The 26,152-nt window shown below is 39.5% G+C and overlaps 1 protein-coding gene across 3 annotated transcripts; it reads left to right on the top strand.

Moving 5' to 3' along the window:
- Positions 1-25,568, top strand: UBE2J1 (ubiquitin conjugating enzyme E2 J1). 3 transcript variants are annotated; one of them, XM_040550964.1, is made up of 9 exons: positions 16-201; positions 9,186-9,259; positions 10,366-10,497; positions 11,146-11,230; positions 12,040-12,145; positions 14,434-14,563; positions 18,575-18,706; positions 21,415-21,516; positions 23,601-23,733. In XM_040550964.1, the coding sequence occupies exons 1-8, from the start codon at positions 171-173 to the stop codon at positions 21,496-21,498; spliced, it is 774 nt and encodes a 257-aa protein (XP_040406898.1). In that variant the 5' UTR covers positions 16-170; the 3' UTR covers positions 21,499-21,516; positions 23,601-23,733. The 3 variants fall into 3 exon arrangements, with proteins under 3 accessions (XP_040406896.1, XP_040406898.1, XP_040406897.1); XM_040550962.1 differs by lacking the exon at positions 21,415-21,516 and having other exon boundaries at positions 1-201; positions 23,601-25,568; XM_040550963.1 differs by lacking the exon at positions 21,415-21,516 and having other exon boundaries at positions 18,575-18,738; positions 23,601-25,568.
- The last annotated feature ends 584 nt before the right edge of the window (positions 25,569-26,152 follow it).

Raw genomic sequence — 26,152 nt, 5'->3', positions numbered from 1 at the left:
GGGGCGGTGCCGCCGAGGCAGGTGCCTCCCTCCGCGGCCACGGCAGGGCCGCCGCCGCCGCTGCCACGTCAGGGGAGTTTCCCGGGGCGAGGCGGGCCGGGCCCGGCCTTCTTCCTCCTCCTCCTCCTCGTCGCTCGTCCCCCGCTGCCGGAGCCGCGGCGCCCGCCGCCATGGAGGGCCGCTACAACCTCAAGAACCCCGGTAAGGCCGCGGGCAGGGCCGGGGCGGCGCAGCGGGGATCGCCCGGCGGCCGAAGGGCTTGGGGGGAAGCGGGGCTCGGTGCGGGTCGCTCCCCGCCGGCAGCCGCCGCTGTTACCGGGGCCGAGCCCGGGGCCGTGCCGCTGCCGCCTCCTCGCCTCTCCCCAGCCCGGCTCGGCTCGGCCCCGCAACCCGGTGCCTTGGGGCCGGGCTCTGCCCTTGCTCCCCCTGCCCGCTGTTGGGCAGCAGGTGCTGCCAGCCCCGGGGATGGCGGCTTTGTCCCGGAGCCCCGCCGCCGTGGTGGGAGGCGGGGAGGGACTCAGCGGCGCGATCACTTGGGCTTGACCGATGCAAATGGCAGGCTTGTTGACACAACATTGCTCCTGGGTGATGGACCTGTTGCTAAATTGTGGCTTCTGCCCCCTCCCTCCTCCTCCTCCTCCTCCTCCTCACGCCCAGGTTGCATAACTGAGCGATGGGGAGCACGGAGCGAGTGGTGCGCGCCTTGCATTTATACAATAACACACCAGGAAGGCACAGTTTTCCCTCCCATATGCTAGACGTGTTGGATGTGTGAACTGACAGGGCCACACAAACACGCTCACCAGTTGTGGTTTGCCACGTCACTGGGAACGGTGGCGATGTGCCCGTGGGAGCTGGGTGAAGAGGGCAAATATTTGTGGTTTCGTTTGGAAGTGTTTTTCCCCTCTGCTGTTACGAGTTCCTCTTGTTTTCAAGCGAAAATTCCTTTTGCTGAAATCGATTTTCGCCACCTGTGCAGTTCTATTGCAAACAAACCTCACTTGGGACAGGCAAATGATTCATACAGTGGGTCGATACCGCTTCCCCAAGTCAAACGTGCTCCGTGGCATATGGACGGTGAAGGTCAATACAAAGTCTATACAAAGTTTGTTTGATAACTCACTTCAATATTCGCTTAATATCTTGAAGTTTTTCATTAAAAATATAGGAAAAAGGTATTCAATACCAAAAAAAAAAATTAAGATAAATCTTGTTTCTTCAACTGTTGTTAGCCTTTAAAATGGGTTGACTTGGTTATATATAGCCATTCCCCTTAGTCTACCACTTCTTTTTGCTAACCAGGTAGATATGCGTATGCAGTTATTTAATGCTTCTGTCTGTTTTACAGATTTGTTATGGTTAAATGTGCATTTTAATATCTATTTTTACAATTGCCGTTCATCCGAAGGCTGAAGATAGAAATGTAGAATGCTCTAATCTTAAGGTGGCTTTAATTAATGTAAACATAGTGAAATACTTAATAATAAATCCACCCTGTTTACCATTTCAAATAGTGGAAGAAAATAACTGCTCTGTACCTGCACGAGAGGCTTTGCCTGTTGAAATCTGCTTTTGGACTTGAACAAACTCTGTTTCCAGATGGTGACTTCTCGCTGCTCAGTAGTTTTAAAGAGAACAAATACTACCTACAATGTTTAGTATTTAGTATGGTACTTTAACAATTATGGTAGTTTTTTAAAAAATAGAGTACAGTTAGAGAAAAACATTTTAAATAGGAAAACTTTGTTAGCAGAAACCTGTCCTTTTGTTGATCTTCTTAAGTCAGATTCTGCTGTAAAGCTGTGACACGAGGTGAAGTTCTTCAGTGCTGACATGTGGCTGCGTGGGCACCACTTCTGTGAGTAGGTGTGCTAGACTGGGTTCGTGAACAAATGTGCTTCCAGATAGACTACATAAAGAGCACCATTGCTACACAGCTTTGTCCTGCTGCTGGCTGCTGCTCGCCCGTATGTTCATCTCCTTCCTTGTCAGGGTTCCTCCAGTAGATGTTAGTTCATCCCAGCGCATCTACAAGACGCTGTCTCTCCACGAGGCAAATCAAGTTGTTCCATGCCCGCTGCCTCTCTGCAGAGTGCTGCAGATGCTTTGGCACTTCTGCCTTATCCAGAGTCGTGTGGCGTGACCGCTGTGGGTCTGGGTTTGGGGTGCTGGTGTGCAAAGCCACTGTTGGCTTCTCTTGGTCACCCTGTTAGGGCAGGGCAGTATGGAGGCATTCAGCATTCACCTGAAGCTCTCTCCTCCCACCATTAATTTTTGGAAGAGTAAAAATTTCATACGCTGTACTTCAGGGGTCTTGGTATTGCTTCAGCAAGGCAAAGCTTTTTAAGGTTTTGCTTCATATTTTTATTTCTATTCTTGGCACTTCTAAAAGGGCAAGCTATTTTCTCTCTTTAGGATTCCGGAATGGATTAGTCAATGTATATCAGCCTGCTACTGTATGGCCGATAAACCTCTCCCATCAGTATTAAAGCTCTGCTGACTAAAGGACAGACTTCATCCTCTTCATGCTTCAGGAACAGCCCTGTTTCTGAAATTTGTAAGACAGCTACTTGGAATAAGCACTTTACTTTTTCCAAACGCTGTGACCCTTAGGCTGCTGCAAGGCAGACACCAAATCTTGTAGTCGTGCTTTTGTAGCGACAGGATTCCTCGGCCTCCTCTTTCACGTGGGGTGTTACCAGGCGTCTCGGCAGGTATTAGCACTGGTATGTATGAGGAATTAGAAACAGCTACTCACACAGAGCCTACAAAGAACAGAGACTTTTTTGTTTTGTTTTCAGTGCGTTTTTATTTGTTTTTAGCAGGCTTCCTTGTCTCAAAGCTGCCTGGTGGGGCTGCTGAGGGTCTGGGGAGAGCAAATGGGGCGTACGTACGTCCTGCATTTGCCCAGGGACAGTGCCTGTGCATCCTGGGCGTGCAGGGAACATAGCGTGCCTAGATTGTGATCCTCTTATCCATCATCTTTATTATGCTTGCTGCAGGGTAAATAAACGCTTTTCCTATGAACTGTACTTTTCTCTCCAGTCTATACTTTTGACAAGTAAGGAGTATTCCCCGCCGCCAAGCGTGCATCAGTTCTTTGTTCATAACAACCAGTCAATAGGAAATAGCCAGTGGGTGCTGTCCTGCTAAGTATCTTCTGTGAATGAAATAAAGATTGATTTTTAGAAAAATAGAAGGTTTAATGGACATTAAAATTTGATTAAAGCTGAAGACATTGTTTGATCTCAGTGTGTTCAACCAGCATCTTAAATTTGATAGACTTTATCCTGCTTTGTGTTACGTTGACTGAACGGTTTTGAAATGTAGCTGCAGAAAAAGTGCTGTACCAGGCAGACAAAGAATAAAGGTCCGTCCTTCCTGAGGGTGAGAGCAAGGAGAGAGTAGTTTAGTTAAAAGTACTCCTTTCTGTTTTTTCCTTCTAAATACTTTGTATGAGTGCGGGAGCCTTGTGGGCCTTGGGAAGGATGTGTCTGAGGGCCTGAAGATGTAAAGCAGCCGGCTGGCTTCTTGGCAAATGGTCTTTCTTGGCAAGTGGTGCTTCCGTTTGTTATTGTAGCAAAAGTTAAAGCAGCTGTCAAACTGGGTTTTAAAACAAAAGCGATTTTGGAACCTGTGGCTGCTCCAGACAATTGTTACAGCTCTGCAGTTGCACATTTCAGTCTTCTAATACTTTTTTCTATTATCTCAAAAGATCAGCATAAAATGGGAACTTCTCTAACAGAGAACATAGCAGAAGCAGCACATGATGCAAGCAGACCCGGTTGTCTCTGTTAGCTTTTATTTAGACAGAGGAGTGTGATTTCTGTAATACAGTATTAGAGAAATTGCTTTCCGTAGATTAAGATGTTTAGAGGAGTGTTGAAACTGTGGTAGATTTCAGTTAGAGATGACTGTAAAATGGTGATGCTGTGTGCTTGAGACCAGCTTTTTAATTCCTTCTTTGTTTTGCCCATTCCTCCATCGCTGGAGGATGAAGGTTTGATAAGGTGGTCACTGGTGCTATGGGAAGAGTTGTTAGCTTTATGGGTTGCTTCTACTGTTGGCTTTCTTGTTCAAGAAGACTGAAAATCTGGAAGTCCTTGTATGTAAATGAGCTTTGGTCTGATGCAAGTATGTGGTTTTTTTTTTTTTCCTCCTGTTGCCGAGTTTTCAGGCTGAAGATTTGTGGTCCACTGTCTCATGGTAGACCGAGGCAGCGGGAAGTGCTTTGGAGAAGAGCATTAAAGAAACAGAACATGTAGTATATTCATTCTCCTCATCAGTGGTTTAAGGACTTGGCCACCTGTTTTCCAGGAATTTGGTTTTTGGATGATGTAAGAAAAGCTCACGTGTCCCCGTCACAAAGGAGTTCCACGTATCTTAGTGTTTAGGAAACTTTAAATGCGGTCTTGATTCAAGACTAAGTGACTATATAAACTGCTATGCAAAGTTTACGTGTTAAGTGATGTTTTTGTGAAATGACATACAAAAATATTTACAGGAGCTCAAAAACCTAGTTGAAGACAGATGTGAACTCAGAAGGGATAAGAAGAATGGGGGAAAAACGAATAGGGACAAAGAACGTAGAGGTGGAGGACAAAAGCGTTAGTAATGTGCAGTGCACTTTGAAGTCTGGTAACTTAGTTTTATTTCTAGAGTAGATGCTATTTGGCACTATTCTGCGAAAGGATTATGATTTTTATTTCAGGGTACTTTGTCTCCTGTACCTTTTTCCCCTTTTATTGCATTGTAATTCACTATGATCACGTATCATTCACATATTTTAAGCTGTCCAGGAAAATGACATCTGTAAGGGAGCAGGTAGCACGCAGTTATCTGGTGACACTGTGCAGGTAGCAGGTGTGAACCTGTTGCTGTCTCCTCATGTGTAGTTGTAATAAACCAGCTTCCAGAGAGTACAAACACTAAAAGCTATGATTAAAACTGTGATTCTCCATAATAAACAGCTGTCATAGAAGTATTTCATAACTCTCCGGCCTGGAAAGCCGGATATAAGAGTCAGATATGACTTTGCTTTAAATGCTTTCTTGGTGCTTGTTTAGTGACCACACCACTTAGCGATCTTTTATTTTTTTAAACTTAAAATGTGAAAGCTCATTGAGTGTTGTTGTCTTACAAGAAGTCCTGTGTACTTAACAAACACATAAATTTGGATCGTGCAATAAAAAATGAGCCAGGATTAGTGTTTGTGCAGTGGAACCGCCAACTGACCTCACTGATATTTTTCCATTTAGCTGAAATTCAACTTGCCGTTAGCAACTTGGCTACTCTTTTCCCTACAAATACAGAATGATTGAACACAGGGGCTCAAATGTGTCCTGGGGGCTATGGGAACCCACTCAGTAGGTAGCACTGTGGGCGTTGGGCTCTGAAGTCCCTTGGTGATGGCCCTGGGACAGGGTGCTGTGGGGGGGGAAAGCAGCTGGATTTAAAAGGACTTTCCCCAAATGTCATCCATCTAAAATTCGTCGAGCAGTTTTGATGAAATATGCTCTTGGATTCTGCTAATGCTATTTTCTCTTATTATTTTCTAATACTATTTTTCTCGTTGTAGGTAGTGGTGGTGTTAATAGACACAAAGGCAATGAAAATGGCCTGCGTTTTGCTAACAGGTTAAGTGGGCTCGAGGTAGTTTTAAAACCCTTCATCCTAGAGAAATTTTATAGGACTTTTACTAATAAAATTAATTGGAAAACTTGGATTTGATAAGTAAATTACACCTTACCTATGCTGTCTTGGTCAGCAGAGCCGTTGAAAACCAAAGATTGCTTTTTCTGTATTTCTCCTGCGTAGACCTCTAAATCTCTTTAAAAATGGAAAAAATATTTATAGCAGCCAAAAGACAAAAACAAAACAGAAAAAGTAGGCAGCATTTTCTGAAGCAGTAAAAGCTATTAGATTGTTTTATTTCTCCTTTTCCAGATCAGGTAAGTCAACTTGAAAGATTGAGATCCCTAGCTTTATGCCAGCTGGTTTTGGTTCCTTGCTTTATTGGTCTATGTACATTTTTTTTTTTCTTCCCCAAACAGAAGAACGGAAAATGGGTAGAATAAACTGGTTGCTATCCATTTGAGGAAGATAATGTCACATGCGAGCCTGATCACAAACACAGACTTGTTTCACTGACGATCTGAATGTTAGAGGCAGTTGGAACTGAATTACTTGGATCACATTTTCTGGACTTTCAGTGAGGAAAAATGTGCTGACTTCATTATGTGAAAATAAATCTTTTTGCACTGTTATGTATTATTTGCATTAACATAACACGGTGATCTTGGTCAGCTCAGTTGATTGCCGTGCATACTCTTCATTGATAATGTAAGAATGAGGTAAAATTCCACCTTGTTAAATACAGAGCTTTGTTTTGTTAATAGTCTGCTGTAAGGCTAAATATAATTGCTTTATTTTAAGGCTATCTTTATTTTCACAATAGCAGGAAAATATTACACCTTATTTTGACAAATCTAAGATGAACACCACCGATGTTCAAATCCCATCCTTTCTTTGAGCAGTAATATTTACATTTAGGAAGGCTGATCATTTGGTTATTTTTATTTTTTTGTACAGAGTATTTTCCTGGGCTACTGGGTGCAGACTATTCTAAATGGACAAAATATCAGGAGTACATGAATGTGACTTCAAGGCAGGTCCAGGAGAAGCCACTGTATGGAAGAGAAGTTGCGGGGTGGCTTAAACATCCCAGGAAGTAGAATTTGACCAGGACACATGTTTTTGACAGAAATAAATCTGCAAGTCATTAAGTCATACACGTGTACATCACACAAATTTTGCTTGTTAACTGTTATCCCTCCCCCCCCCCAAAAAAAAAAAAAGCTAGTGATGGTTTTTGACTTGATGACAGTTTGCAATTTTTATTTTGAATGGATCCAAAATGTTCTCATTTTTCAGAATTGCCACTGCCAAACTTTTACTTGGATGACTCAGTGTGATTTCATGTGGGCTGAAATACCGCGTTTTGCATCACAATTCTTTTTAACGAGGCTTGGATGAGTGTCATGTACTTGTTGCAGGCAGACTTTGGAAATGATTTTCATTTTTTCCATTGCGGTTTCCATTAGTCAAAGGAGGGGCTGTGTTCATGAATACAGCAACTTGTATTTAACAAATTTAGTGGGTTTGAAAAACATTACATTCCATGTTTTCAGGATGAATCTTTGTTGATCAAGCCAGATCTGTGCAACTTGCGTTGACATTTCTCAACCATGTGGAAATACACGTGCTGCTTTTTCGTAAGACGCGTTGTTTAATATTGAAAACTTCATATGAGAAAATTATCTCTATAGTATACAAAAGCTAAATGATATATTTTGGTGTATTTCATGTTCAAAGGGTAGAGCAGTATTTCAGGTTCTTTCCTACATATTTTACGCAGGCTTGTTAAAATAGAATATCTGTAGCCTGGCTTATGTTTTCAAAACAAACAAACAAAACTATGCTTTAAACTGCTTATGGTTTTGAATTCTGCCTACCAGGAGCCCGGCTGCTTGCAGTCCACACCTGGCAGCTGTCTTGGTCTTCTCATGGTTTTCTTTTGGTCTTCTTCTTTTGGTCTTCTCATGGCTTTTCTTGATGGGATTTGCTCCCACATCAGCTCAGCTGATGTCTTCCACTTTCTTTTTTTCAATTTGTGAAGGGAAGTATCCAGACAGACCTTCTCTGGTCTAGGCTGATTTTTTTTCTTATTCCTCACTAACGAACTGGTAAACCTCATTACAGATGAAAGAGCCAAGTTGTTCTTGGTGGATCCCAGCCACTGTTGCCTGCGGCATGACCTCATGGGTTCTGCAGGGCTTTATCGACGCCTCCTGATGGCAGTGGCAGAAGGAGGATAGCTGGCAGCAGCAAATTCCCGCGTAGTCTGTTTGCTTTTTGGGCTGTAAGAAGTGAAATTCTCAAACTTTGTGCTGTTATTTATACCTGTCGGGCAGTGCAAATAAATAAAAGGACTTTTCACAGTAAATTGAAATTAAAATTACTCTGGGGGAAGGTTAGAGTAGCTTCACTCATAGCATCAGGAAAGTGAGTAAATCCATGGAGTTGGCTTTTTAAATCAGAGTTATGGTTCACTTGTAGAGTTACCAAAGGCTGCTGTTAAAAGGGAATTTGGGCAGTCTTTCTCCTTTGTATTTAGGTAATTATACAAGTGAGAGGGACATCTGTGGTTTGAATTGAACATGGGCGATGGAGTAAGGGTTCCTGTTCCCATTATAGCTTCTTAATGAGTTAATAGGTATTTAGTTTTTTTTTTTTCAATAATTAGGGGATAGTAAGGACGTTCTACCTAACCTCATTCATGAGGTGGCATATCCTTAAGTTTCTTGTCTGTGGTTGTTGTGTTTAGTCTGCTTTTCAATTTGGCTTAGTTTATTAGGAGTTAATGCATGATGCTCATGAGAGCACCTGGCTGGACAAGTGATGAGACAAAACCTTACTGAACGGAAAGGAAAAAGGTGATGCAGAAAATACATATGACGCTGGTGGTTCCGATTTAGAAGGTCGGAGAGGGTAACTAAAGAGTATCCCTAATTTAGGATAGAAAAATACTTTTGCGTCTAACTGCAGTAGTAGGTTCAAATTACAAAGACTTGGGTCAGTTTTTTCTAGCTGGGCATGTGCGTTTTCAAATGCAGTATAAAACCACATCTCCTCGTGCTACTGGTCTGATGGTTTTTCTCAAATCTTACTGTCACCTTTTTTGGATTAATTAAGGGACTAGTCATGTAACAGTCATGAGAGGTGTCAGGAAAAAGCTTGTTAGGATAAAATAATAGGTTTGGTGGTCATGTACATCTTGTATTTAAATACTGAAACTCTGTCAATGACATTTGTTTTTCCTTCAATCTTCGGTGCAATTAATAATATAATGCTGCTTTAGTCACGGTGTTAAGGGTTTCTTTTGAGAAACTTTGAGACCATGCAGCATATTTTTCATAACTCTGTACTACATGACTCATTTAAAAGATTTATTCAGTGTGAGTAATCGATATTGTGTCTTGGATTATTAACTCCAGTGAAGAGCATGCGGTGAGTTGAAAAAACTTAGCTGAAAGGAGCTCTTCAGGAAATGTTTACACATTTTTGTGTGCAGTATGCATTAATTTTCTTCTGTATTTTCATGTTCTATGCTTTCTCTTTTTCAGCTGTCAAACGTTTGATGAAGGAGGCTGCAGAACTGAAGGATCCTACAGATCATTATCATGCACAGCCTTTGGAGGTTTGTTTCTTCATGTGTTTACAGGCACTTGTAATGAGGCTATGTAATGTATACTATATGTTCTCTGTATGCATATGTATTTAAAACTTGGATGTTTAGATACATGCTTGAAGCTGGTAGCATGTTTCTAGGTGCTATAAAATATATGTTGTTATTGACTAGCTTTTGTTATTATTGACTAATTTTGGTCTGTAACTTGTTTTCCGCTTTCTGAAGTGAAACTTAAGTCTAGTTCATGCTATTGTAATTTAAATTAAAGTCTTATTTTGGGGCTTAGAACATTGACTTACTGGGAAGAGAACAGTGACAGATGATGGGAAATGCTGGAAATGTCAACGGTTCCCTTCCATCCTTGAAAAAGTTACAGCTAGATGGGCAGTCACAGCCATGTGATATCAATGTTCAGCATAAGTTATGAGATCTCACTCGCCAGCAGCAAGCTTCATTGGACTCATGTGGTAACAGTAAGAATTGTTCTGTTTGCAAATATTCAAGTTTTGAGCATCCCAAGATCTGATGCACAAAACCAAACACAGAACCCCCAAGAAATAATACTTAAGGATAAGTTGTTTACGTGTCCAATGAAAGTGTTCCAAACTCTACCTGTTGCAGTAAGGTAAGGTAGCTGTTTCAAAAGTCTTTGTGGAGAAACAAACAAGGATGGAAGTTCTCTGGGACCTGAGTTGCCTTGGGCACAGGAGGGACCTTGACAGGGGAGGCTGTTAATGTTCTTACTTGGAGTGGGCTTCTTAGTTCTGTAGAAACTATTATTCAGTGGGGCAAAGACAAAGTTTTCCTTTATTTGTCTCGGAATATTCCATCTGTCAGGGAATAAAACTCTTGTCATAACTGGTGCAAGTAGTATGAAGACCTTGAATGATGAATTTGAATTTCCCAACAAAGCCCTTTTGTAAGAAAACTACCAGGAAGCTACACCATTTATCCTTGTAGGCAAAATCTTTGTATACTGTTGGTTGTCTTACCTTCCATTTGATTCTATTTTCTTAAAACTTGCTGTTTGTTGCTTCTTTAGCCTGTCCTTGTTGCAAGAAAATGCTGATTAGATGTCTACTTCTTTGACGTGTTTCTTTTTGTGGGCATTTTAGGATAATCTTTTTGAATGGCACTTTACTGTTAGAGGCCCTCCAGATTCAGATTTTGACGGAGGAATTTATCACGGGCGAATAGTATTACCACCTGAATATCCCATGAAACCACCAAGCATTATTTTGCTGACGGTAAGAACGTTTACTAGTCTTTTTTTTTAACATAATTAATTGGTTTTACCTTAGGTATCAGAGAGAGGTTCCTGTACTTAAGGAAACATTATTTTTGTAAGAAAGTTACAGTTAACGCTGCCAATTTAATACCAGAAATCTTTCAAGTTGTTCAAGAATGTAGTACCAGAAGTCTTTCAAGACTTTGGTGTTCTGTTATTACATGAAACTTGGCACCTAGTCTTCCCCAAGACTAACACTAATCGCTGATGTGGATGTTGAAACTTTCTGTTGCCTCCTTGGGCCCTCTTGGTCTCTCTTGGCATGTGTAAGGCAGACCTATGGTATGGGTAAAGGCCCGCAGTTCTGTCTAGTTTCACGGACCTATAGCTTTGCAGGCTCTCCACATGTGTGTGGATTAAAGGAGTAACAGGCAAGACATTGTGTTGCATTGGGACGTATGAGGTATCAGTTAAGGGTCCCTTCATGCATGAATAGAGGCAAACGGCAAACTTCTTTGTTCAAAAAGCCAAATGCCATTTTTGTGAGGTTGGCAGTGATACAATTGTCAAGTATTGTTGGTATATAGACTTGCTTGATTATTATTTTTATAACTTATACAAAAAAAAATCAAGCACATTTTATTATATCCTTATTCTTCCTTTAAAGGCCAATGGCAGGTTTGAAGTGGGGAAGAAAATTTGTTTAAGCATCTCAGGGCATCATCCTGAAACATGGCAGCCTTCATGGAGTAGTAAGTAACAAATTGCTTGGAAAATGTTACCTGCGCTGAGCAACTAGATCTTTAAACTGAAAAATAATACTACAGTACGACTTCGCCGACAGTTCATGCATCAAGCAAACTAATTCTTAGTGATGTAAAGCAGAACTCCTCTTGTGTGCTTCCCTGAATTCTAAGAAACCCTGGAATTACTGTTCTTCTGGTCTTCACTGAGGAGTGAGCGGAAATAACACTTTGTGCTTTTGCATGCGTTAATTGATTTATTTGCATTGATTTATTTGACAAAGCCCAACTGAATTAGAAGCTAATGATTCTATTGTCAGGATTTTTTTATTATTACGGTATTAGAAGAATAAATGGAAGTTACATTGACACTGCAGATATTAAGGAGAACTGAAAGATTATCACCCTCACTTTGAGTAAGAGTATAGGATGCAAGTTCTATTGCTGGTGCTCCACCACCTGCACACTTACATTAATATCTGCCTTACCATTTTTCTTTGGAGTCCATTTTTGAAGTTTTGAACTCTAATCTTTATGCAGCATTTTTGTAACAACTTAGCTTTCCTTTTCCATGTTGGCTGATGGGAATATAAGACCTTAATTTTCATTTATAATTTGAAGCTCAAAAAAAGGAATTCTTGTTCCATATAAAACAAACAAAAAAGCCAACAGTGCTGCTTGTATGAAGTTCAGACCGCTCTTTTGGACAAAGTGAAGTTTTGTGGGCAGAACTGCAACTTTTTCTTAGTGAGTGTAGAGTAAGATGAAGTAACCATTGTTTCTGCAACCTTATTTGTATCTCTGTTTCCCAATTTTAGTTAGAACAGCTTTACTAGCCATTATTGGATTTATGCCAACCAAAGGTGAAGGTGCAATAGGATCTCTAGATTATACACCAGAAGAAAGAAGAGCTCTTGCGAAGAAGTAAGCACTAATTTTGTTACTGTGGGTACATACGTATGTATTTTCTTTTACAGTAAGGCATTGAGTAAATAGGAAAAGTCACTTCAAGACTGTTCTCTCACATTCATTTTAAATTAAAAGACAAAAAAAAAAGCTTTGTGCCTTGAATCTGTATTCTTTTCCTGAATATTGTGCAAGCTCAGAACTTACAGTCAGTTAAATACTTTGAGAGGGCTGTGTTCCTGCCAACATTGTGTGGTCAAATTAGAGGTTCATCTCTAATTCATTCTTTAGAGATGTAATTAATACTATGATACAATGGTAATTGTGCTGCGGAAGGAAAATAAATGTGATGGAGGTGATAGTGTGAGAGATGGAGAAAACAAACATAGTAATGAGGCCTTGTTTCCCTCAAGTACATAATGAAACAGCAACAACAAAAAATCTGAAGTAACAGCTTCTGAATAATTTTAGGAAATTAATCACAAATCTAATTTTAAGTTACAATGAAACGATTAGCTTGGTGGACAAGGGAAGAGCAGCTGATGTTGTCTCTCTTGACTATAGCAAGGCTTTTGGTGCTATCTTCCTTAATATCCTCATAGAGGAATATCACGAAGCACAGCCTGGGTAAGTGTGCAGTGAGGTGGGTTGAGAACTGACTGATCCGCGTGGCTCAAAGGACTGTGATCAGGTGTATAAAGTCCAGCTGGAGGCCAGTCGCTGCTGGTGTACCCAGGGGTTGATACTGGGACCAGTGCTATTCAACATCGTTAATGACCTGTATGATGGGTCAGAGTACACCCTCGGCAAGTCTGCAGACAGTACGAAACTGGGAGGAGTGTCTGATATCGCGGAGGGTTGTGCTGCCATCCAGAGGGACCTGGACAGGCTAGAGGAGTGAGCTGAGGGGAATCTCATGAAGTTCAACAAACAAATGTAAAGTCCTGCTCCTGGGGAGGAATAACCCCATGTGCTAGTATGTGCTGGGGGCCAACTGACTGGAGAGCAGCCTGGCAGGAAAAGTATTGCAGGTCACGGTGGACACCAAGTTGACCATGAGATAGCAAAGTGCCCTTGCAGCAAAGAAGGCCTAGCAGCCTTCTGGGTTGAATTAGGATGAGCATTGCCAGCAGGTTGAGGGAGGTGATCCTTTCTCTCTGCTCAGCACTGGTGAGACTCATTTAGAACACTGGGTCCAGGCTGGGGCTGTGTCCAGGTCAGGATACAAGATAGGTACGGAATTACTGGATTGGGTTCAGTGGCAGTCTGTGAAGATGACTGAGGGGCTGGAATATGTTCCGTACGAAGAGAGACTGAGGGAGCTGAGGCTGTTCAGCCTGGAGGAGAAAAGGCTCAGAGGGATGTTAGCAATGTTCACAAATATCTGAAGAGAGGGTGTAAAGGAGGCATAGCCAGGCTCTTTTCAGTGGTGCCTGGTGACAGTGTAAGAGGCAGTGGGCAGAAATGGAGAACCATGAAATTCAATTTGAGTGCAAGAAAACACTTTTCTGTTTTAAGGGTGGTCAGACACTTGCACAGGTCGTCCAGGGAGGTTGTGGTATACTTATCAAACTTCGAGGTATTCAAAACATGACTGGAAATGGACTTGGGCAAATGGTTTTACTTGACCTTATTTCTAGCAAGGAAGCTGAACTAAATGATCACCGGGGCTCTAGTGCCTTATTTTGCAGTCAGATGCAAGCTTATTCTGCCTGTACTCTGAGCTAATCAGAAGCTGCAGCACGGCACTGTGTCAAAGCTAATAAACCCTGCGTAGGGTTTATAAACCTGTAGGGTTTATTGGGTCGGTCCAGGTAGTATAATAACAAGTGTATTTCTGGTCAGCATGAAGAGCTGCCTTTAGTATGTCCTACAGACAAATTTGTGTGCAAGAGTAAAGGTAATGCTCTAGCAGAAGCTGAAACTCCTGGACTTGAGGTGCAAACTCCTGAGTATCATTTAATATTTGTGATAATAGTTAACTTTTTATAATATACACTTTTAATTTGCTTTATATCTAAAATAAGTTTTAACATAGTTAAAATTTACTAATATAGTACTAGGTAGTCCTAATATGTAGGTAAGCTAATATTTTCCTAAATGTTGGAGGGAATATGTATTTATGATATAGACTATTCTTAATACAATTTTTCAAGGTAATGCATTTTTGGGGGTAAAGGTACTTTTAAGCTACTGGTCTTGAAACTACTTATCTTTCTGTGGATTGTTTTGCAAATAGTTTGCTTAAGCAAGCACACGAGAAGATTGAGAACATCTCATTCTGAGCTATGTCATTTTGTGGCCAGGTCACAAGACTTCTGTTGTGAAATGTGTGGCACATCTATGAAGACAGCCCTCTTACCACTAACATCAGGAAGTGGGTCAAGCCAGGCGGACAAGGAGGCTAAAGAACTTGCCAGACAAATTAGCTTCAAGGTGTAGTAACTGTTTAAAATTTCTTTCTCTGCTGTACAGAATGTTAAAAAAAAATTGTGGAGGAAAAATTTGTAAATTGAGGGAAATGCATTATTTTATAAACCTTCACAAATCACTATGTGGAAACCTGTTTTTTTTTAGGACAGACTGGAAGAGAAAAATGAGAGTAGATCTCTGTGAATGTGACAATGAATAAACTGTGCATCTCAAGCAGAGATTGACTATTTATAATTTCAGAGGTGACCACTATGATAAGAACTGCATATATTGGTTTTAGTTCCATGTTTTTAGTCACTAATAACATGATTAAATTCTCCGAACTTAGTTTTATCATAAATATGTTAGGAAAGTTTGGGCAAAGCTAACCTAAATTTTTTTTTCCTTTGTGATTTTTTTTTTTCTTTTGGCTTATGAAAGGAATAAAACATATTCCTACTGAAAAATGGTTGCAAATTCTTTTGAACTACTCTGCAGATGAAGATACTGAAAGTTGAACTCTGGTATGAAAGTGACTCTTACCCAAAAATGTATTCTCTAGCTTGTGTTTCAGTAAAATTAAGGTTTGTTTAGCCAAATATGTGCCTTAGAAAATTGCATGTCTTGCATGCACAGTGTTGTTTTTTCATTGGAGTTTCCACGAAAGTTGTCATTCTTCCACTGAGGAAGGGTGCTGTGCATGAAGGCAGGGATCTACAGTGAAACATAATATGACAATGTGGCATTGGTGCAGAATGCATCCTTGCTCAGGGCGGGAGTGCTAGTATGTCCCTTTTATTGCCAGTGTTTTTCTAACGCTGTTCCAAAGACTGTTTTTTGTGTTCCCTGAGAATGAGGATTGCCTGCTACTAAGCATCGCTGCCAGTTTTGCAGGATCTGTGTGTTCCTTTGTGATCTCACATCTACACATGTTGACGTGGTTAAGTCTGTGTGTAATACTGCTTATGATAAAAACACTTCAAAATATTTTTACAAGGATGAGGAACTACAGACACAGAGTTTTCAAGCTGAGCTACCCAGAGAAACAATTGGGACTTAACTGCTCTTGGCTTCTTTACAATATATAAGGGTTAAAAAGAGTAGCATTGTTTTTTGCTTAAGCACTGCTAATCTTTATCCCAGAAATATTAGATATATCTAAGTATAATTTCTTTTTTTAAGAAAACTCATACTTCATACTTTTTTCATTTTTAAAATTAAAAACTTAAGGGCATCAGTGTCTAAAGAATATTGATGCATTCCATGTATCCACATGTTTAACTCTATCTCCTAAGAGAAAGCATTCGATGAGGGAACAATGAACAAAAATTCAGGTTTCTACAATCTTTGCAATCTTTCATTCTGTTTTGTTTTAATACAAGGCAAATTAGTCCTCTTCACTGGGTGCTCTTTCCCTCCTTTTTTCAAGTCAGTTTTTTTAAGCTTCCTATCTTCTCTGCTTTGCTTGGCTTTGTGATGTTTTGTGATGTTTAACGTTTATATGTTGTTAGACCGAGATATACAACTTATGAATTTGTAGCAAAATAATAGTACGAATAAGTAGCAAGGAATACAAAAGTTTTCAGTAATTTGGACATATTCCTTACCAATTTATGGGGTAAGATTTTCACATCAAATTGCCAGTTGGATGTATAATTGGGTGAGCTTCTCTACTAGCAACATATTGGCAGTGTCTGCATTATCTTCATCCTTACAGAAGAGGTTCCCTAACTTTCTTAGATGATCCTGGGATTATAAGAAATTCTTTCATACCAGCCTTAAGCAAAATTACAACTTTTTTTAAATGCTTGTGATTGGTATTGGGAAAGAAATGTGAAATTCAGGAGGGGGGGGGAAAGGCATTTCCTAATTAGTTTTTCTGCTGCTTTGAGCTTCCACATTTGTTTCTCTGTTTCAATAGAGAATTACAATTTTTATCAGAATTACGTTGACTTGCAAAATGTTTTGTGCATTTCTCGTACGTTTTAGATGTTATATACCATAAACTCCAGTCCAATGAAAGAAAAAAAAAAGATATGACTAATAGCATTTGTATTTCTGTAAAACATTATGGTATATCTACATGGTGCCATCACAAGGCATGCTCTGTAGTAGAATTTATTCTCCATCCACCCTAATTATGTTTAAATATGTTGATCTTTCCTTGAGGTCTGTGTTCTCTCTAGCTTTTCCAGAAGCAGAGGTAAGAGGCTCCAGCAGAGGCTGGAGAAAAGAGAGACTAGTTTGGAAAAAAATTTCAATTTGGGAAACTTCGGAGTACCTTTTTTTTTTTTTTAATTTTAGTATTTTATTTTTATTTATAAAAATAAAATATTTTTATTTATATTTTTGAATTTAAGTATTATATTTAGCATACTAGACTTAATCCTTTCATAAACTAATAAAACAAATGCACACTGCAGTGCACATGCTTTACAGAGATTAACAGAAAAGATTAAATGAACTTTTTACTGGAAAAAGCAGAGGTACTAAGAAGAGTGGTCACAAGTTTGAGGAAAGGAAGCAGCAACTGGACATAGGAAAAGAAGATTCACCATGTGGGTTGTCAAATGCTGGAGCACACGGCCTGGAGTTGCTGTGATATCTCCAGCTTTGGAGATGCTCCAAACTTGAGTGGGCTTGACCCTACTTTGAGGAAGGAATTGGACCAGGTGATGTCCAGAGGTCCCTTCCAGCCTAAATTATTCCATGATTCTGTGTTGATTTGGTTTGGCTCACATTTGAGTCATAATTTGCACTATCCTAATATTAGCATTTATAGTAGATCAGTGCAAAAGAAGTATTTTTAAATCTTTAAATCTTCAGATCATTTCAGTGACATAGTATTTCAGGAAAATCAGAAATTATATATCAAGAAACAGAGCATTTAATCAACCTCCATCTCATTCCCCCTAATAGTAAAGTGGAAGAATATTATCCTGTGATCTTACTAGCTTGTTATCTACGTAATTGGTTTGTTTCTAATATACTGTTTGTATTTCTTAGTAGCATTACTTATATCTGTATTTGAAGACAGGTACTAGTTCTTAGATTTGGAATAGTAATTTTTGCAAAAAAAATCCATATAACAAGATCTGGGAGGTGTAACACTGCTCCTGAGGGAGAGAGACTAGCTTGCTGATAAAAACTAACCTAGTCCTGTACCCCTCCTCCCCTTTTTTTAATTAAATTTGGATATGTATATGTTGTAAAGTGTTTTGGTTCAGGACTATGATGTGATGTCCTTCTTCATTCCAAAGGGATTATTGCAAGCAAGTATATTGTTTTAGCAAGAGTGTTGTTAATGATCCTCTACGTGTCACTATAATCTATCAATGTCTCGAATTTCCAAAAGCATGAGGCCTAAACTCTGGGAACTGGTGCTTATTAGACATTTTCTAAATCATATAATACAATATTATTAAGACTTGTATTTTTACTTTAACTTTTGTGCTGAAACTTAAATATTGAAAGCTGAGTTATGGCTGCCTGACCCAGAATCAGGCCACACACATGCACCCATTTTGGCTCTGAGGCAATTTTGGTATTAAAACCACTATAGATACATTAACATAGCATGCACCTGAGGCTAATTATCCCTGCTGAGAAACAGGCTATATTTGTCCACATGTGACAGCATTAGTCAGCCCTTACTTAAGGATCATGAGAAACAGAAGTTTTAATAAGGTTGTTATTTCTGGCATAATTTTGTCCTGGTCCGAATAATTTTTTAGCTCCATTCATTTGTGTTTTTTTAATGTTACACCCATTATTATGTACAAACAAATAGAACAACAAATGCAAAATAGAACTGGGATATTGTCTAAACTGCTGTTTGTTCATCTATAGTCTTTTTTCTTAAGAGTTAGATTTTCTTAAACCTGATGATGAGTTGAAATGCAGTTGACGTACTTGATCACTTCAGTACATCTTACATTCAGCATGCCCTAGAATGGACATTCCAAGAAAAGCCAAGTCTGTTTGGAGTAATTTTGATCTCACCTCTGAAGTGCATTTATGTACTAATCCTTGTAGGCAGAAGTCAATTCATCAAGGAAGTCAGATGCTGAACCTTCAAACTCATCAGGATTGAACCACTCTGCCACTTCACCTGAGCCCCAGCAGGATGGTGCAGCTCAAGCATTCCAGGATCCAGCCAGTGCAATGGTACGGTCCGTGTTTGAGCTTTATCAATGCAAGTATGTGCATAGTCTGAACACGAAATCTGTACTATTAAGCTGATAGGAGGCTTCATCGAGAGCATGTAGTCCATACGTTTCTTGTAAAATCTCTGCATCTCTATAAAGACTTTAGCAAATAGTATGCTGCTTTTGACAATAGAGATCTTTTGTTTTCACTTTTCTTCTTTTAAAAAACAAACGTCAAATAACTTTCTTTTATCCGTTCATATTCCCAGTAGATCCTTTAATGTATGGGGTAACACTTCATTAAAGTATTATGCTGTCTTAGGTACTACTTACCCTCTGCATAATAGAGCACAGATGTTTTTCAATAGAATTCTTAGCTAGAGGCAAAAACTGCTGCAGTGATAATTTGTAGCCTTTAAATATTAAGAATATCTTCCTGCTTTTATGGTCTAAGTAAATTTGACTAAAATATTCTTACTGTTTGAAGTAAATGATATGAGATTCAAGTCTTAATACCGCTAGGTGTAGGGTTTACATAATAGATTTGGAAGTGACTGAGGCCTGGTAGTGGGCCAAGGCAGCTGCTCTTACGACTGTGGCAAATGCAATCTAAATTCACTGATAAATTGCAGACAAATCCCAGCTAAGCTGTGTTTTTTAGAGAGGATGGGGCTGCAGATTGGTTAAAAAAACTAAAACACGTCAAATAACGTCAGACCATCTGTTGCATGCTTGCAACATATTCTCAAGCTATGTAGAAATACAAACATGCTAATAGCATACGTTCTTTTTCCACAAGAAGGATTTTTCCAGATTGTTCAGGATTTAATAAACCATTTTGTTTCATTCTTCTCAATACAAATCCTAGCTAATATAGTAGAACGAGCCAAAATACCAAAGCATCAGTAGCATTTTCATGAGGGAGGGGAAAAAAAAAGAGAGACTTCAGAAAAGGTTGATTTTGATTACTCCCATTTCTGAGAACAGTTTGATTCAATTATGCTGGTCTAATAAGTGATGATGAACTTAATTTACAGCAGAACAGTCCTATGTGAAATGAAAGCTTTAAACATCATAGTAATGTATTTTAAATGTTTATGTCATAGACTTTAAACAGTGAGGAAGTGGATTAATGTTTTAAGGGGTCAGAACGTCACTGTTTCATAAGCGTTACTTGAGTTTGAAGAAATACCTGTTTCTCTGAGTTGGGTACTCTATATGCTAAAGCAAATAGAAATCTTCCCATAGTACATATGGGCCAGAGGCCTTGATCTGCTTATCGGCATGAAAGTGTCCATGCAAATCTCAGGTTCTTTCTGCGCAGCTGGGCTTCTTGCATGTATAAATGTCATTTAAGTTGGTGGTTCTTCTGGAGAGGCCTAATTCTGCCTTGTTAAGTTGAAAGTCCCAGATGGGGGCAACATCAAAACTGTTTTTTTTTTTTTCTTTTTGGATAAAATGTTTACCACTTGCTGCACAAATGCATATTTAATTAAAAGCTATTGGAGAAAAATTGCTGTTGTGAACTTGCAATCTATGCACTTAAATAATAAAAAGAGCAGAGGCAGACCCAATGCTAAATCCTTGAATTATCTTGGGTAATTCTTTTTGAAATAGTAGATGAATAATATGCGTAACTCTGAAGTCATGGGACTTTATGTCCTGTTACACACTATGAAGGGGGAAAAAAGTTGCAGTAATCAAGCAGGAAGAATGGAGTATTGCCTGTGTCGTGTTAACTTTCTTCTGCTCTTGGGACACTTACAACAGATAGATGCTAAGGAAAGGGTCTAACTGTAGGTGAAGAGGTGAAAATCAGCAGGCTAGGTTTTACACTAGGAAAACAATCTCCTACAGACTGCTTCATGGGTGAGTTTGTTCTTTTCTGCAGCAATTGTCTGTTCTGTGATTTTTACCTTTAAGCTACTTGAACGGACAGAGGGTTTTGCAATGAAGTAATAGCAAGGATTTTGTGAGCACAGTGATGCTTTTTCTGGAGTAGGTTTAGCTGAATTCTTGTGTGCAAGAGTATTCAGAAGTGGTGTGGCTCTCTGGCATGGGCACTGCTTTGCCTGCTCCCACTCTTCTGCGCAGGGCTCTTACTGCTGAAGAAAGAATTTCTCGTTCCATCAGAAGAAAAGATATTTTGAATTGACTTTCCCTTCCTTCAGGAATCGCTGTCAGGAATATAGCTTACTAACGAACCACCGAGACTTAAAATATTTCACAGTTAAGCATGGGTTTTAGGTTTTGAAAATTAATTTGACGTAGTACTTTTGTTTTAGTAATGGCAATTATTTATATTAACGGCAACGCTAGCATATCTCTCCTGTGTATGTGTTATTTTGCCATACCAATAGCCAGTATTTTGATGCCACACTTAAAATTACTACCTTGTCCTCCTTGGCCTGCTCTCAAGCTGTAAATGAAGTACATTCCCAGTGTAGTGTCAAGTGTGTGTTTCTTGAGTTCCTGTCATCTAAAAAGCAGATGGAGGGATAGAGGTTGTCTCTCCAGTGCCATGTGTGGAGATGAAGATAGCTTTTCACCTAGTACTGTGTACTTGTGAGGAGTGTGAAGCCAATACAGAATGGTCTGACAAAATGCCTCTGACTAGGCTACTCCAGAAAATGTGCATACTTTAAAAAAAAAATAAAAAAAAATCAGTAGTTTTTGATGTCTGCTCAGGGCAAAGTAATGGTAGATCACTCCCATTTGAGTTTTCAGACTGCAGGCAAGGTACTGCTGGAAGTTGACGTGATGAAAGTACTTGCCCTTTTCATTAAGAAAACGGGATTCTACCACATCTGACAAAAGAATGATTTTGAGGTAAGGTATAGTAGATAGTCAGCTCGGACTCAGCTACAGATGGCCACCTGCCGTCCCAGTGACCACCTAAATGTCAGTGTGCATGCTCTCATTACGGTCTGTGGGACTGCTCAGTGGAGGCTGGAGAGTGGTGCAGCTCTCTGAGCGGCAGAGGCTGACACGTAACCCGAGAGAGGGATATCCCATACCCTGTGAGGTCATGCTAAGAAATAAAACCTGGGGAAGTGGATGGATGAAAAAGTTACGTCGCTATAAAAGGGTTGAGGTCCTGCTTCCCAAGATGTGGTTGAACATTGCTTGCTGATGGGAAGCAGAGAACGACTGTCTTCTCCTTTTGCTTCTGTGTGGCCTTTGCTTTTTCTCTTTTCCTTTAATTAGACTGCTCCATATCTCAACCCACAAGCTTTTCTCCTTCTTTCTTGTGTTGTGTTTTCTCCCCCTTCTGAGGAATGAGAGGGGGAGAGCTGTGTGGTGGAGCTGAGCTGCCCGTCGGTTATTAAACCACCCCAGCTGCTTGTGATGTTCTTGGCTGTCTCTGCTGATAAAACCCCAGGTGGAAATGAATCCATTTAAAAATATTTTTCTTTGAAGCAACCGAGGCTGCTTGTTTGCTTGGGCGGGAAACCTGTGCAAACAGGCAAGCTGTCAAATGTGGCAAGTAATTACATCAGTACTTTATTGCTGATAATAAACAGTGGGAAATACTGGTGATGAGTAGGAAGGAAAGGAAGGTCTTTTCCTTGGGCTAGTTAAATCACTCACCAGGTGACAGTTTGAAGATTTTTTTCCCCCCATGTACAGAGTATGTGGCCAAAGAGTCAGGGGACTTCGTGTGGCTTACTGTCTCATGCATCACCAAACGTGATACTCAGCTGAGGACATTCCCTCTCTGGCAGGTGTGGGAAGGATATCTTTTGTGGTCATAGCAGGTCATGTGCCAAAACAGTGCTTAAGGTTATGGATACTGTGTCATTAAAAGGCTTTTGCTTGGAAGCAAACAAAATGTCCTGAATTCCCTTTTTGCCTGCTGTAATGATAACCCTTTTTTATTAGGGGGGGAAAAGCTACTTTTGCAAATAGTTACAGATTGGATTACAAGGAAGTACCTGCAATCTGCTTTGAGAAGTGAAAAGACATTATATATAATAGATATGTATTTATATATATAAAGTTATGTCAGCTGCCTTCCTGTTTCAAGAATTAAACGTTTTGACAGAGTTCAATTTTAATTTCCAACAGCTGCGCAGTGTCACTGTTTTAATACTTTGATGTTGCAAGTTTGAGCCTTTCAGCATCAGAAGGAGGATCAGACCAGTGGAATACCAGAACCCATGGCTTCAACCTTACAAACTGAAAGATGATTCTGCTTTAGGATGAGTCTCTCCTGAGCTGAGTAACAGCTGCTGTCGCTTATTTTGTCGCTGCCTGTGGTGGCAGCCCAACCTGTGACCAGTAGAGGGCAATAGGTGTGTGCATGCATAGGTACAGAGGTCTGTGACGGGTGCAGGAATCTGTTGGGCGTTTTGTGTTCAGGGGTTTTGATCTGTGTTTTGCTTTCCCAGTGGTGGTGATGGTGATGTGAGCAGAACCCAGCTGTTTACAGGAAGCAGTGCTTAATTACAGTCCTCTGGACTTATAACTCTGGACTCCTTCTTATATCGTCCTCCCCAACTTGTTTCCTCTGCAGTGTAGGTGACATTACAAATCTTCAGAGACTTTACGGTCTGGAGGATTACTAAAGATCTGTTGAACTGCAAGGAGTTAAGCAAATTTTAGACAAAGATATTTGACGTATCTTGATTTGAAACTATTCTAGAATTCAAATACTGTTTGACAGGCTTTCTTCAGACTTCTCATGTCCTTAGGACTGCTAATTAGGAGCTTGAAATAGAGTTCTTCTCAAGGTTGTTACATACTTCAATTTTGTCCTTACACTAACAGTAATAGTAGTTATAACTACTAGTGACGTTTTTATCAGACTTTCAAGTATTAAGAATTATCTGGAGAGTATATTTTAGTTCTGATGATTTTATTCATCAGTTTATGTACTGTTTTGCCTCAACTCTTTGTGTTTCTTTTTTCAGTCTGAAACTCAGAGCAGCAGCACAGCATCCAGTCAAGAGCGTGCTCCATCGGTGTCCACTAATACATCTCTGAGCCCTCGGCAGCGCCGTGCCCAGCAGCAGAGTCAGAGACGGGCTCCGTCTTCGACCGACTTCAATCGGGTACAGCAGCCAAGAGTCAACGCCAACCATACCGGATCAACTGTTCTGATTGTCCTTCTGACTTTTGCGCTGGCAGCTCTTATATTTCGAAGAATATGTTTGGCTAATGAGTATATATTTGAGTTATAGGGTTGTTTCTCCCATAAGACCCGTGACTTGAAGGCTTCATTGAACATTCTGTATTGGGTTTGACATAAGAACTGTTTACAAAAATTACTTTTGTATTTACGTGAAAGTCCTTATGAATGTTAATGTACCTACAGATACATTACTTGTAAGAAAAGAAAAGTCTGTTTAACTACAGCAAGTGTTAATTTAGTGCCCACTATATTCTTGGAGAAACAGTGTGGTGGAATAGTAAGGTTAAGGCATGTGTGAGGGGAGTCAGTTTCAGTAATTTATTAACTAGAAAAAGACAGTTTAAAAAAGTGGTTGATTCACTTTTTTTTAAATAGAACATAAATGCAGTTAATGACCCAATCTAAGTTAGTATAATATCTAACCTTGGAGACAGAATTAAGAAATGAAACACTAAGATGTGTTTGGGCCCCAGTGAGCTCTTAATTTGGAGGGGATACAGTTTTGTAACCACGTTTGTTTACCGTGACACATTTCTAGTTGGTTGGGACACACAAATTGGTTGAGATTCTGGTTTGCGTGTGTGAAAGGGGGAAGGGAGTAGGGGAGGTAAGAAGGGGCCAGAAAACTATTTGCATTATTTTGATTTTTATTTTTTTGGAAATAAGATTGGATGATCTTATTTGCAAGATTTGAATGTCCTATTCTAATGCTCTCAAATGTATATCTTGCTTTTTTTTAAAAATTGAAGATTATATAAACATGTCTATTCTTGCAATAGTTATAAATATGTAATATAATTATTTACCCAGAGCTATTGTCTTTTAATTATACCAGAAATATACATAAGGCATTAAACTGAATGTTTCATATGTGGTTTTATTTCTTAGAGAAAATTTAAACGTTATTATACTTAAACTCTCACATATGTGAACTTGCTTAAGAGAAATATTTATTAAAACCTTGGTAGTAATAAACTGTTTCAAGCCAATCTTTGGTTATGTTTCAACTATCACAGGGGTTTTATTTGTTTTGTTTCAGTAGTTTGTAACCTGGAATCAGTATTGGGCCCAGAGGCTTTCTGTATTATCGGTTTATTAAAAGTAAATAACGGTTAAGATATTCATGAATGCTGTGAAATCATATATTTGGGCAGTAGACTGAAAATTGTTAAAGTTTTAAGAGGGTTTGTTTGTGGAATCTTAAGTATTGCGGTGAAGTAGAAGAAAGCAATCAGTGGAATAATTTTCCACCTGTGTTCTGATTTTAATGCACTCTAGAATGTTTATTTAAAAGACAGTGGAATTTAGCTGATTTTTTTTGTTGTTGTAAATAACACTGAGTTAAGCTAGATTTTCATGGTGATTCTAAGCAAGTATTTATTAAGCTACCTACAGCTGTCCTAAATTTTGTTAAATGTAGTGTGTATTAGTGTTTTGAAACATTAAAGTAGCTGTAACAACTTCTAAAATAAGTAAAGCCCATTCTGTGTTTCAGAGGGGTTATTGAAATCTAAAATTAAAAAACAACAACTTTTCTTGGCACTTGTGGATTGCTGATAGTCCTGTTTGTGGAACAAAGATTAAAAAAAAAGGTTTTATTAAACAGTTCACATTCCACTGCAGAACAGCTTGGTGTCCTATATGTAAGTGAAGTGTTTGTATATTTATTTTGTTAGAAATGTTGTTGTTTTTTTTTAAACAAAATTACAGGTCCCATAGCCTCTTAAAATAAAAGTACTGTACTTCCTAGCTGGTTTGTTGTTTGAGTACCTGCTCCATTCGAGAATGGCAAACATGGGCTCACAGGAGAGCATTGTGAAAGAGGTCGGGCACACAAAACAGCAGTGCTGGGTTTTGGCCTTCCTGCTCCTCGGGAAGCTTTGCTCTGAATGCACGTTTCTTTTCCTAGAGCCACGCTGCTGTTCCAGTCAGATTTCTGCTCTTGTACCTGTTCGTCACACCTCTTGTGACCAGGGCAGATGAGTCCTCTGCAGAGAGGCCGTCTGTGGAGGTGCTGTTAGGAAAAAAGAAATTACAATGGTTTCTGAAAACTGCTTCTCCATTGTGGTTAATATAAGAGCTGTTTTGGAGCTTTTCAGGTTTATTCCAAATATTTATTTAAAACAAAATACCTCATTGTACCAGTATTTGTTTGAAAAAAATAAATAGTAATGGTAGCTATGAATTTATGTGAAGAGTCCATTGCATGTATAGGTACTTGGGGGCTTCTGTTTTTTAATTTTTCCCTAAAAGTTAACAATAAATAAAATCATTTTCAGTGGAAATAGCTCATCTTTTATCTTCAACAGCATAAACAGCCAGACTGACTAA

Source organism: Cygnus olor, chromosome 3, assembly GCF_009769625.2.
Source record: "Cygnus olor isolate bCygOlo1 chromosome 3, bCygOlo1.pri.v2, whole genome shotgun sequence".
Classification (NCBI taxonomy): Eukaryota; Metazoa; Chordata; class Aves; order Anseriformes; family Anatidae; genus Cygnus; species Cygnus olor.
Note: the sequence above shows the minus strand (reverse complement) of the source record. Positions and strands in the feature narration are given on the sequence as shown.